Source organism: Leucopleurus acutus, assembly GCF_964270905.1.
Source record: "Leucopleurus acutus genome assembly, chromosome: 9".
NCBI lineage: Eukaryota > Metazoa > Chordata > Mammalia > Artiodactyla > Delphinidae > Leucopleurus > Leucopleurus acutus.
The window spans coordinates 94,003,100-94,017,200 of record NC_139144.1 but is presented as its reverse complement, the minus strand read 5'-3'; the positions used below and the strand labels follow the sequence as shown (position 1 = coordinate 94,017,200).

The 14,101-nt window shown below is 40.6% G+C and overlaps 1 protein-coding gene across 1 annotated transcript in view; it reads left to right on the top strand.

Annotated features, from left to right (window-relative positions):
- SVOPL (SVOP like) overlaps positions 1–14,101 on the top strand; it is a gene marked incomplete at its 5' end in the record, with an annotated part of 69,093 nt that overhangs the window by 21,832 nt on the left and 33,160 nt on the right. The window contains 3 exon segments of the mRNA XM_082846130.1: positions 534–615; positions 2,525–2,570; positions 2,573–2,613. Coding sequence (XP_082702256.1) covers positions 534–615; positions 2,525–2,570; positions 2,573–2,613 — 169 coding nt within the window.

The window sequence follows — 14,101 nt, the reverse complement described above, 5'->3', positions numbered from 1 at the left end:
CCTCCCCTCTTCCTCCTGAGCAGGTCCATCTTCAGCGCTCGCAGGACATGGGTACCAGCGTGGGAGTATTCAGTTCACTTGCCGAGATATTTAGGATCTTTATGCAAAGCTTCCTGGAGAATGGAGACGCTGGTTGTTTACCAAATGCTCTGCACCGTTGTCAAGATAGGGATGTAGACAGCATACCTGTGATGGGAAAATTCATTGCGCTCTGAGTTTGTGACCCTAGAATGGGCCTCATTTATAATATATATGACTTATTCTGCAAACTGTCTGTACCATTTTCCAAGGGTGGTGGCAGAGGTGTGCTCATCTTGGGGGGCTGGGCTGGAATGGCACATTCTCGGGGGACAGGATTGAAGGATTGAGTCCGGCTTTTGCTTTCGGACCCCACAGTCAGGCCAGCTGAGGAGCAGCCCCTTCCTCGGGACCTGGTCTTCAGAGATGTGTGTTGGCATCTGTAATGTCCTGGGATCGGGGCCCCGGAAGGCCCTCCGTGTTGCCTGTGGTAACGTCTCGCTCTGGTTCCCTAGTGCCGGCCTCATCGGCTTCCTCTTCATGCTGAGGGCTTTGGTGGCGTCCAACTTCAACACCATCTATATTTACACCGCTGAGGTTAGTTTTGGGGAAGGGGTTGGTTCCATCAAGGTGTGCGAGGTGAGCTACTTAGAGCAGGTGTTTGTCTATAGATCACGCATCCCTGGCTTCTGTTGACTTTTGATGATTTTCTAAAAGCATCCTATTAAAATGACACCAGAAGATATGATGTGGCCTTTCTCCTGCCCCATGGGGTCTAGTGAAAGCCAGTCTCTGAGAAGAAAGATAGGACCTTCTCCCTTTCTCACTAAACTGCATCCATGTAAAAAACAACTCTTGCCCTCATCCCATGCTTCCCGAAGAAATAGGGGTAGGGCCCGGTACCTGCATGTTGCTGATAAAATGTAAAACACCCTATTTCTCCCTTTTTAAAATTAGAATGTATTTTTCGCCTTTATTCTTTTGAAAGATCACATCCCACTCTGTCTGTTGTTTGTAGCTTACATTTGAATATAATAGTAATTTATTCTTAATTTATTGAATTACTATATCTACTTAATACATCACTTCTGAGGAGCTTCTCAGAAACCACCACTTTAAAGAGCAAATATTCCTAGAAACAAGCAATATCTGAGTAGGAAACTGAGTATTTTAACTGGTTTTGCCTTTCGTTGAGCCAGAGAAAGTGGTGCTATAGGGACTGCTATAGCTGCATTCATCTTCATCTTGGGAAACGTAGAAGTCTGTTTAGAATACAGATGACATATCAAAACCACAGAGAAAAAGATTCTTTTCCCCTCACATAGATAAAAATAGGAAATTATGACACATTTGACATATATGTAGTATTTCATTTAGTTCCATTAAGAATCTTCTAAAATTATTGTGAATTTGTGAACTTAAAAGTCTATGTGTATCGTGGTGTGCCTCTAAAATTATATTTGAAATATTCAATTTAACATATTTTGGGATGTGTTCATTTAAAGGGTCATTCCTAAGTATTTTTTCCCTGATACTTATTGCTTAAAAAAAAAAAAGATGTGTACCTGAAGTTGCTTGTCTTCTGTTATTTCATCTCCTAGAATTGTCAAAAATGAACAAAAAAAATTGATATTCGAGCAAAGATCATCTGTATGTATCTGAATCCATTGTTTTCAATAGCCACTAGCCTCATTTTCTAGAAAAAGAAAAAGTCTCTGTGAAAAGGCACTCCACCCCCAGACATTCTTATAAATATAGCAGTGCCCCCCAGGGCAGGAAAGCATCTTGTTTTTTGCATTTGACAGATGGTGGCTAACACGATGTGGCCAAGTAAAGAGGCCACGTGCTTTGCTTCAGTGAATTGATGAAAACTGATCAGTATTTATAGCGTTAAGAGAAAAATTTCTAAAATTAAAAGAAGCATTCTTTCATATATTCTCCCTAAAAGCTTCTTTATTAAGTACTATTTGCTTATTTATTAAGAACTCTGAATCAGTGAAGTACAGATTAATGAGGTTTTACTATAAATGCAAGAAAGTAGAGTGCGCCGTAAGATCTTACAACACAAACATGGTGAATGGTGTAGCGTGTACGTGGCACTCTCGTCAGTTCCTTTCACTGTATCTGTATTAAAGGTTTGGTTGGATTGTTATTACTTGGGGAGTATTTTCTGTCCATTCAGTAGAACCACCTTTATATGTTTATAGCTCTAAAGTGGAAATCTTCTGTCTGACTGCAAGTACCTTTCTAAAATTACGTTTGGAATATTAAACACCTATTTTGGAATTTGCTCACTTAAAGGATAATGTCTAAGTGTTTATTTTCTGATATTGTTAAAATTCAAACTTGTGTACCTGAGAAAATGAACATCTTCTTTATCCTGTATATCCGTATAGAATATTTGGCCTTTTATATATACCGAAGCCTGACCTGTGGAGGGAAGGGCGGAGGACTTGGGAGAGAGGGGTTTCAGCTAACTGATGCTTTCTACGCTTCTCCACTCCAGGTCTACCCCACCACGATGCGCGCCTTGGGGATGGGGACCGGCGGCTCCCGTGTCGCATTGGTGCAATGGTGACGCCATTTATGTCCCAGGTACAGCCCAGGGGTCTCTGTAGGGAGGATACGTCTAAGGGAGGCGGGGAAAGAGGGACCTGGCTCCCTTCAGGTTAAGGGTTTAACCAAGGATTTGTTTACTTGAGTTTCCTTGAGGTGTTGTTTTCCCATTGTCTGGTTAATTTGGCTGGGAAAAGAGGCTAAATTGATGCTTCCAGTCTTCCAGTCAATAGCATGTATTGCATTGCATGCAGGGTTTAGATTTTGCTGGACATTGTTGGGGGGAGGATGCAAAAGACATGGGTGACACAAGGAGCTGGGGCAGCTGAACGACAGTGAGCTCCAGCCCTGACACTGTCAAGGGTGCAATCGAAAAACAGCCCAGAAGTGCAGGGAGGCTGCACCAGGGTGCAAGGATGTGGCCCTGGGCAGGTTAAGTCCAGCATTTGGACAAAACAGGCACAGGCTGGGAGAAAATCCAGGGGTGATCTGGACCGTTGGATGGGCCCTGTTTCAGGAGAGAAACAGAGGCGGTTATGGTGCCCCACATGGTCATGGTTCCTCAGAGGGTCAAACAGCTTGCCCCTCTGCCCTGATCTTTCTCTTTTGGCCACGAGAAATGGAAATCCCCCTGAGCTGACTGCAGCCAAAGATAAGAGTGAGGCTGGGCCCTGGGTGGGCCTGATCCAGGCTGCAAGGGCTGTCAGGGACCCAGGCTCTGTCCTCCTCACATCTATCTGGGGCCCAGGGTCACTGAGCATTCAGGCTGTACTCCCTCAAGACCAGTGTGCTATGCTTGTCCACGGACATGGCCGCCCCGCAAATCCCAAACATCTGTCCTTAGTTCCAGGCACCAGAAGACACCAAAGCACTCTCTGCATCCCAGAAGGATGCTCTCTCTGGCATCTCACTGGTCAGGCCTGGTCAGTTGTTCATAGTTGAGCTAAATCAGTTGTGGCCAAGAGTCAGGCTTATGGATGAATGCAACCTGGGAGGGGCAGTCTTCAGAGAAGGGGGGTTGACATGGGCTAAACAGACTGTAACGTGTATTTCTTATAATTTAATGGGATTTTGCTACCACCCTTATTAAAACTATTTGGGGAATATTTTGCCTACTTAATTAAAAATGAGGGCAGTTTTGGTCTTGCAGTTGTGCTTTTCACAGTTCTTTTGCACTTATTATTTCAGCATGTCCAGAAAAGAACATAATGCTGAAAGGCAGCAGTAAAATATTGATCCTATTTCCGGATGGTCAGACCGAGGTAGAGTTTATTCTCCAAGCTTTAATTAGGAACAGTCTCTTGGTTCTCAACCACTTGGAACATTTTCTCTGGGTATTTGTGGGCATTTATCTTTGAGGCCACCCTGCTTTCGGTGACTTTGTGGACCAAGAAATATCTCAACTAGGACCAGGTCTCCTGGGGCAGAGGGCTTTGTTCTGCTTAGCATCCTTCTCGGGGAGTTCTCAACTCTTCACAGTGACGTCACCCAACTTTCTATGCCCCCCTCATCTGTAAAAATGAAGATAAACGATAACACCCACTACGTAGGTTTCTTCTCAGTATTACGTGAGATTAATACATACAAAGCACTGAGCCCAACATTTGACACGTAGGAAGCCCTCATGAGTGTTAGCTAATAACCATAACGGTGACCAACAGCATCAAGGCCAAATGGTAAATATTCAAATAAGAGTATTTCTGTTACTGAGAAATATTTAAGCCCAGTTGAGTGATTTCAATCACTATGCAATTGGAATGTTTTGCTTTCCTCACCAGGTCTAGGATGGGAAGTTAGAATCTGGAAGCTTTGTGTTTGCTCGTAGAATATTTGCCTGGGTTTGGAGTGGGGCCGGCTGCTCCAGGGAGACAGGAAAGCTTGGTGACACTCTCGTGAGCTCATCAGTCAGTGTTCCCTTGGACGCGGTTCTCAAGCTTCAGTGCATATCAGAGTTACTAGGGTAACTTGATACCGTGAAGATTCCTGGACTTCACCCAGAGATTCTGATTCTGTATAGGGGACCATCACCCACAGTTTTAGCAGGAATCCAGAGTGAATCTGATGCTATTGGTCTGGGGACCAATGAGAGGTGTGGCCATCAGCCAGGAAATTGACTTTACTTTCACTTAATTCTTCTTCTTCCTCCTCTTCCTTCCCTTCCCACTCCACTTCCCTTTCTCCTCCTTTCTTTTGTCCTTCATTTAGGAACTTATTTTGGTGACTCATTCGACAGGTTGTTTTCAGGGTAATTCTCTACAAGCTGCCTCTTTCACAGTTTGGCAGTTAGAATGCCAGAAAGGACTCCATAAGCTACAATCTATATTTGATAGAGTAGAAGCAAGAATTTATAAGGGAATTCCTCACGTCCACTGCAGGGGCCGGGGGTTTGATCCCTGCATGCCGCAAGGCACGGCCAAAAAAAAAAAAAAAGAATTTATCCCAGTTCAACATTCAACCAGCATTTATTGCACGCTTACTCTGTGCCTGACATTGTTCTCTTTATTTATAGCAGTAAATAAGCCAGACCAGGGTCCAGTGGTGTGCTGCAACTGGCCTGCACTGGCTTGTGAAAACTGATTGTTAAATTTTCAGGAAATTACTTTGCAAGCTAGTTGATGTCACGTTGTAGCTTGAAATTAGCACGGTGGTGGTTTTTATCCCATGGCCACAGGCAAATGCTACCATCAGGACTGTTTCTGGAAAGCCTGTTAAACATTTCGCAGCACACCACCACAAGATTCCTGCTCTCAAGAGGCTTACTTTCAAGTTGGGTACTTTACAAATATGCACAAAATTAAGATGATTCAAATTAATTATTTGCGTATCTTAATTATTTGCATATCTGTAAAGCACTCAACTTGAAAGTATGTTGAGAGGCAACGATAATGAGTGAAAGGGATGACAGGCCTTCCCCCCGCCCCGCCCCCCCCCCCCCCCCCCCCGCCTCTTTTGGCTCAAAATTCCTTTACTGAAAGATAAATTGAATTAAAATCCATACATTCCATGAGGGACAGGCCTTTTTAAAAGACAAGGCTTCATATAGCCAATATTTTAGAGTCACTATAAGTGGAGAGTAGCCTTTAAAAATTGTGAATCACTGTATTGTACACCTGTCTGTAACTTATGTAATAAAGTACATCAACTGTACTTCAATTTAAAAAAATTATAAAAAGAGGCAAGGCCTCTCTGGGTAGGTGACTTTGGAGTTGAGACCTGAAGTATAAGAAGCTGACAGCTTGTAAAGGGTAACAGTATTTCAGGTGGGATGAAATCTGGTGCAAAGTCCTGGGGATGGGAAGAGCTTGGTGTGTTCTCTGAATAGAAGATCGCTGTGATGAGCAGAGTGCAGAGAAGTACAGGGAGAGAGTGTGCCTTGCAGGCATACTTTGGATTTTTTTTTCTTAGGAGGAGTGGGAAGTAATTGAAGGGTTTTACACAGTGTCATGATCAGTTTTGCAATTTGCAAAGAGCGCTGTGGTTGCTGAAGAGTGAACTGGCAGGGGATTGGGAGAGGGCAAGGGGGGAACAAGCTTATCATAAGACTCTAATTTCACATCGCCATGTGCTCAAATGAAAAGGGAGATTTCAGAATTCTGGAAAACCATTTCTCTTATAGAGGGAAGTACTACATAAAAAATTTTAATTTCTGCCCAGGAAAAAAAAAATACTAGACAAGGATGAAAGACAAACCTTTACTTTTCAAGGGTTTCAAAAAACCCTAATTGAATTGTCACAGCTGAACAATGATTTTGTTGTCCTGTTGAATGCCTGACCTTCCTCAGAAGCATGGAAACAATGAATCAACGCATAAGATGATACACAGAACTTCACCAGTTAATGGGAATAAAAAATCTATCCATTTCATAGTTTCATTAGTGATTTCTAGTAAGCAGTAAACTTACTGAGAAACTATGTTGTCCAAGATAAAGTCAGACACTAGTTAAAGTGGTAGGGACGGATTTTGATTAGTAATTATTGCAGTAGGGAAAAAGAGTCCAGTGTGAACTGAATTCAACTTTGATTTGTACAGAGGTGACTGGGCTTTTTAAAGGGAGAAGAGGGAATAGGACAAGGAAGGTCTCAATAGACAAAGGGAAGGGAGAATCGGCAAAAAGTGGTAAGAGGGGTTGGTCCACGTGAAACCCAGACAGGAGCCCTATCTCCAGGTATCGATCGGAACAAACAGTAAATTTTTTGGAAGCCTTGAGTATGTTCAGGTAGGCACTTTTAAGAGAGCTAGGGTCATCCGAGGGGTGTGGCTTTGAGCTGTTAGAAACTGTTAGTCTTTGTTCAAATCTTTATATACCAAGATTGAGGCTTAGGTGAGAAGCAGCTTAGAAAAGCCTGGCTAGGGTTTGGTCAAGGAGAAAGTTTTTCTCAATGTCAGGTGTGGTTCATAAATACATTTGTGTTTATTGTATTTTCAGTGATTTAAGAGATTTCCAAAGGCAATTTTGACCACGTGATTTTTTCTTCTTCCACACTGAAAACACAAAAATTAAAACTTAGAAATAAAATTTTACTACCCTAATATTTTACTGGAGATAACAAATATAAATATTTTAATGAAGCCCTTGCAATATATCTAAGCATATGTGCGTATACATATGCATATACATTTTACTCAAATATGATCATAGTTATATACTTTTTATTTTTTTAATAGATTTAAAATACTTTATTGGAATTCAATTGTTAGCATGATATTTATGGTAACATTATTCATAGGGTGATTCTTTCCACTTTAATGAGATCTATCTTTATTTTTAAATTTTACTGAAGTATAGTTGATTTACAATGTTGTGTTAGTTTCAGGTGTACAGCAAAGTGATTCAGTTATACATATACTCATTCTTTTCCAGATTCTTTTCCCATATAGGTTGTTATAGAATCCTGAGTAGATTTCCCTGTGCTATACAGTAGGTCCTTATTGGTTATCTATTTTATATATGGTAGTGTGTTTATGTTAATCCCAAGCTCCTAATTTATCCCTTCCCCGTTTCCCCTTTGGTAACCATAAGTTTGTTTTCAAAATCTGTGAGTCTGTTTTGTAAATAACTTAATTTGTATCATTTTTAAAAATTAGAGTCCAGGGCTTCCCTGGTGGCGCAGTGGTTGAGAGTCCGCCTGCCGATGCAGGGGACACGGGTTCGTGCCCCGGTCTGGGAGGATCCCACATGCCGCGGAGCGGCTGGGCCCGTGAGCCATGGCCACTGAGCCTGCGCGTCCGGAGCCTGTGCTCTGCAACGGGAGAGGCCACAGCAGTGGGAGGCCCGCACACCGCAAAAAAAAAAAAAAAAATTAGAGTCCACATATGAGATATCATATGATATTTGTCATTCTGTGTCTGAATTACTTCACTTAGTATGATAATCGCTAGGTCCATCCATGTTGCTGCAAATGGCATTATTTTGTTCTCTTTTATGGCTGAGTAATATTCCATTGTATATATGTACCACATCTTCTTTATCCATTCCTCTGCCTGTGGACATTTAGGTTGCTTTTATGTCTTGGCCATTGTAAAAAGTGCTGCAATGGACATTGGGGTGCAAGTATCTTTTCCTTTTTAAAAAATTAATTAATTGATTTTTGGCTGAGTTGTGTCTTTGTTGCTGCGCGCGGGCTTTCTCCAGTTGCAGCGAGTGAGGGCTACTCTTTGTTGCGGTGGCAGGCTTCTCATTGTGGTGGCTTCTCTTGTGGCAGAGCATGAGCTCTAGGTGTCCAGGCTTCAGTAGTTGTGGCTTGTGGGCTCTAGAGCGTAGGCTCAGTAGTTGTGGTGCACGGGTTTAGTTGCCCCGCGGCATGTGGGATCTTCCCGGGCCAGGGCTCAAACCCGTGTCCCCTGCATTGGCAGGCGGATTCTTAACCACTGCGCCACCAGGGAAGCCTCAGGGGTGCATGTATCTTTTTGAATTATGGTCTGGATACATGCCCAGGAGTGGGATTGCTGGATCATATGGTAGTTCTATTTTTCATTTTTAATGAACCTCCATACTGTTCTCCATAGTGGTTATACCAATTTATTTATTTTTATTTTTTTAATTGAAGTATAGTTGATTTACAGTGTTGTGTTAATTACTGCTGTACAGCAAGTGACTCAGTTATACATATGTGTACATTCTTTGCCATTATGGTTTATCACAGGATATTGAATATAGTTCCCTGTGCTATACAGTAGGACCTCATTGTTTATCCATTCTATATGTACAAGTTTGCAGCTGCTAATCCCAAACTCCCAATCCATCCCTCTCCCACCCCCTCCCTCTAGGCAACCACCAGTCTGTTTTCTATGTCCCTGATTCTGTTTCTGTTTCATAGATAGGTTCATTTGTGTCATATTTTAGATTCCACATATAAGTGATATCATATGATATTTGTCTTTCTCTTTCTGACTTACTTCACTTAGTATGATAATCTCTAGTTCCATCCATGTTGCTGCAAATGGCATCACTTCATTCTTTTTTATGGCTGAGTAATATTCCGTTGTATATATGTACCACATCTTCTTTATCCATTCATCTGTTGATGGTCATTTAGGTTGTTTCCATGTCTTGCCTATTGTGAACAGTGCTGCTATGAACATAGGGGTGAATGTATCTTTTTGAATTATAGTTTTGCCTTGATATATGCCTGGGAGTGAGATTGCTAGATTATATGGTAATTCTATTTTTAGTTTATTGAGGAACCTCCATACTGTTTTCCACAGTGGCTGCACCAATTTACATTCCCACCAACAGTGCAGGAGTGTTCCCTTTTTCTCCACACCTCCTCGATCATTTATTGTTTGTAGACTTTTTGATGATGGCCATTCTGACCAGTATGAGGTGATGCCTCACTGTAGTTTTGATTTGCATCTTTCTAATAATTAGTGATGTTGAGCATCTTTTCATGTGCTTTTTGGCCATCTGGCCGTCTTCTTTTTTTTTTTTTTTTTTTTGTGGTATGTGGGCCTCTCACTGTTGTGGCCTCTCCCGTTGCGGAGCACAGGCTCCGGATGCACAGGCTCAGCGGCCATGGCTCACGGGCCCAGCCGCTCCGCGGCATGTGGGATCTTCCCGGACCGGGGCACGAACCCATGTCCCCTGCATCGGCAGGCGGACTCTCAACCACTGCGCCACCAGGGAAGCTCCTGGCTGTCTTCTTTGGAGAAATTTCTATTTAAATCTTCTGCCTGGGACTTCCCTGGTGGTCCAGTGGTTAGGACTCTGCATTTCCAGCGCGGGGGGCACGGGTTCAATCCCGGGTTGGGGAACTAAGATCCTGTGTGCAGTGCAGTGCGGCACCTCCACCCCCACTAGATCTGCTGCCCATTTTTCGATTGAGTTGTTTGTTTTCTTGACGTAGAGCTGCATGAGCTATTTGTATGTTTTGGAGATTAATCCCTTGTTGGTTGCTTTGTTGGCACATTATTTCCTCCCATTCTGTGGGTTGTCTTTTTGTTTCTGGTTTCCTTTGCTGTGCAAAAGCTTTTAAGTTTAATTAGGTCCCATTTGTTTATTTTCGTTTTTATTTCATTACTTTAGGAGGTGGATCAAAAAAGTTATTGCTGCGATTTATGTCAAAGAGTGTTCTGCCTATGTTTTCATCTAAGAGGTTTATAGTGTCCGCCCTTACATTTAGGTCTTTGATCCATTTTGAGTCTATTTTTGCATATGGTGTTAGAGAATGTTCTTTTTTTTCTTTTTTAAATTATTTATTTATTTTAACATCTTTATTGGAGTATAATTGCTTTACAATGGTCTGTTAGTTTCTGCTTTATAACAAAGTGAATCAGCTATACATATACATATATCCCCATATCTCTTCCCTCTTGCATCTCCTACCTTCCCACCCTCCTTTTTAAATTTAAAAAAATTTTTAATTTTTGGCTGCATTGGGTCTTCATTGCCGTGTGAGCTTTCTCTAGTTGTGGCAAAGGGGGTCTACTCTTCATTGTGAGCAAGGGCTCTAGGTGCATGGGCTTCAGTAGTTGTGGCTCAAGGGCTCTAGACTCAGGCTTAGTAGTTGTGGTGCATGGGCTTAGTTGCTCTGCCTCATGTGGGATCTTTCCAGACCAGGGCTCGAACCCATTACCCCTTGCATTGGCAGGCAGATTCTCAACCACTGTGCCACCAGGGAAGTCCCATTAGAGAATGTTCTAATTTCATTCTCTTACATGTAGCTGTCCCGTTTTCCCAGCACCACTTATTGAAGAGACTGTCTTTTCTCCATTGTATATTCTTGCCTCCTTTGTCATAGATTAATTGACCATAGGTGCATGGGTTTATTACTGGGCTTTCTATCCTGTTCCACTGATTTATATTTCTGTTTTTGTGCCAGTACCATACTTTTTTGATGACTGTCGCTTTGTAGTATAGTCTGAAGTCAGGAAGCCTGATTCCTCCAGCTCTGTTTTTCTTTCTCAAGATTGCTTTGGCTGTTTGGGATCTTTTGTGTTTCCATACAAATTTACAATTCCTTTGTTCTTGTTCTGTGAAAATGCCATTGGTAATTTGATAGGGATTGCATTGAATCTGTAGATTGCCTTAGGTAGTATAGCCATTTGACAATATTAATTTTTCCAACCCAAGAACATGGTATATCTTTCTATCTGTGTCATCTTTGATCTCTTTCATCAGAGTCCTATAGTTTTCAGAGTACAGGTATTTTGCCTCCTTAGGTAGGTTTATTCCTAGGTATTTTATTATTTTTGATGCAGTGGTAAATGGGATTATTTCCTTAATTTCTCTTTCTGCTCTTTCATTATTAGTGTATACAAATGCAGGAGATTTCTGTGTATTAATTTTGTTTTTTTGCTGTTTTATTTATATTTATTTTTGGCTGTGTTGGGTCTTTGTTTCTGTGCGAGGGCTTTCTCTAGTTGCGGCGAGTGGGGGCCACTCTTCATCATGGTGTGCGGGCCTCTCACTGTTGTGGTCTCTCTTGTTGCGGAGCACAGGCTTCAGACACGCAGGCTCAGTAGTTGTGGCTCATGGGCCCAGTCGCTCCGCAGCATGTGGGATCTTCCCAGACCAGGGCTCGAACCCGTGTCCCCTGCATTCGCAGGCAGATTCTCAACCACTGCGCCACCAGGGACGCCCTGTGTATTAATTTTGTATCTTGCAACTTTACCAAATTCATTTATGAGCTCTAGTAGTTTTCTGGTAGCATCTTTAGGATTTTCTATATATAGTATCATGTCATCTGCAAACAACGACAGTTTTACTTCTTTTCCAATTTGGATTCCTTTTATTTCTTTTTTATTCTCTGATTGCTGGGGCTAGGACTTCCAAAACTATGTTGAATAAAAGTGGTGAGAGTGGACATCCTTGTCTTGTTCCAGATATTAGAGGGAATGCTTTCAGTTTTTCACTGTTGAGAATGATGTTAGCTGTGGGTTTGTCATATATGGCCTTTAGTGTGTTAAGGTAAGTTCCCTCTATGCTCACTTTCTGGAGAGTTTTTTTTTTTTTTTTTATCATAAATGGGTGTTGAATAAAAACTATGGTCATCTTAATAGATGCAGAAAAAGCTTTTGACAAAATTCTTCAGTTTGTTAATGTGGTGTATCACACTGATTGATTTGTGGATATTGAAGAATGCTTGCATCTCTGGGATAAATTCTACTTGATCATGGTGTATGATGCTTTTAATGTATTTTTGGATTTAGTTTGCTAGTATTTTGTTGAGTATCTTTGCATCTATATTCATCAGTGATATTCGTCTGTAATTTTCTTTTTCTGTAGTATCTTTGTTTGGTTTTGGTATCAGGGTGATGGTGGCCTCATAGAATGAGTTTGGGAGTGTTGCTCCCTTTGGAATTTTTTGAAGAGTTTCAGAAGGATGGGTGTGAGCTCTTCTCTAAATGTTGGATAGAATTCACCTATGAAGCCATCTGGTCCTGGACTTTTGTTTGTTGGAAGTTCTTAAATGACAGTTTCAATTTCACTACTTGTGATTGATCTGTTCATATTTTCTATTTCTTCCTGGTTCAGTCTTCAACGTTCTACATTTCTAAGAACTTATCCATTTCTTCTAGGTTGTCCATTTTATTGGCATACAGTTGCTTGCTGTAGTCTCTTATGATCCTTTGTATTTCTGTGGTGTCAGTTGTAACTTCTGTTTCATTTCTAATTTTATTGATTTGAGTCCTCTCCCTGTCTTTCTTGATGAGTGTGGCTAAAAGTTTATCAATTTTGTTTTTCTTTTCAAAGGACCAGCCTTTATTATTTATTTATTTTTAAAATTTTCTGTATGTATTTAATCTCCAGTCTCGTTCAACTGCTACACAGTCTTTGTCACACATTTAACAGATATTTATTGAGTTTCTACTATGTACCAGACTATGGTGCTAGAAGAATTCAGATACATTGATTTGATTGATTGGATTTCAAAAGGCTTAGAGTACAGTGGGCATCCAAAGGTTTGATATACATAAAACTTCTTAATCAGGCACCATCATTCTACAATTTTTTCTCAGTTTCTAAATTTGGAGTCTTTTTAATACTTGGGGAATGACCTAATTAACCAATAGCACTATGATGCTGAAAGCACTTACATTATAAAAAATATACATGATTATTCTGTAATTTATTATAAGGCAAATATGCAGGGCATTTGCTTAATTATTATTTTAATAGAGTACTTTGTCCATTTAGGGAGTTAAATTTAAAGTATCATGATAAAATCATAATAATTATGACATTTAGGTAACCTCACCTAAACCTATAACTTCAAATAAAATCAGTGACTCCCAAATGTGTATTTTTGGCCAACAGCTTGCTTTTGAGTTTCAGAAACTTGAAACCAATGCCCTGCTATACATTTCTACCTAAGTATCCCTCAAGTACTTCAAATTCAAAAGGTTCATATATAAACACAATATTTTCTCTTACAGAGCTGCTTTACCCTCAGTATGTTTTAGATTAGTTATTCATCCCAGTCCCAAGCGTTAACCTAATCCCCTGCTTCATATTTTTTTCACACACACACACTGTATTTTATTTTTACAAGAGATAAATAAACTGACACCAAGCATTGTAAATGGATGACCACAACAAAAGCAACAGTGATTGCAATTACCAAACACAAAACACACTCATACTATGTCATAATATTGACATTCAGTCCAGTAATCCTCCACTGTAACAGCTCCTTTACTTTGCAGTGAAAACTGATTTGTATATTTTTTGCCTCTGAGTCCTTGTGGGATTTTTTTTTTATTCAAACAGAAAGTCACAAAAATTATAATTCTCATCAGTTCATTCAGTCCCATGTATTAATTTTTTTATCTTTCTTTTGTTAGCACTTTTATGAATTCATTAGTTTTCCATTAGAGTTCTGAAAATGCTTATTCATTCAGTTCAGCAGTATAGTCAGTTACCAGAAACCTGTATTTGTCAGAGTCTTTTCCATGAATTCCTTGAAGATGAAACCCTTTTATAGGAACATTTTTGCAAAAGCATCAGAGTACACCCAGAACTGTCTGTAAATGACAAAAGACTTAAAAATGACCACGGTTAAAGATTTGATGAAAGTTCATAATATT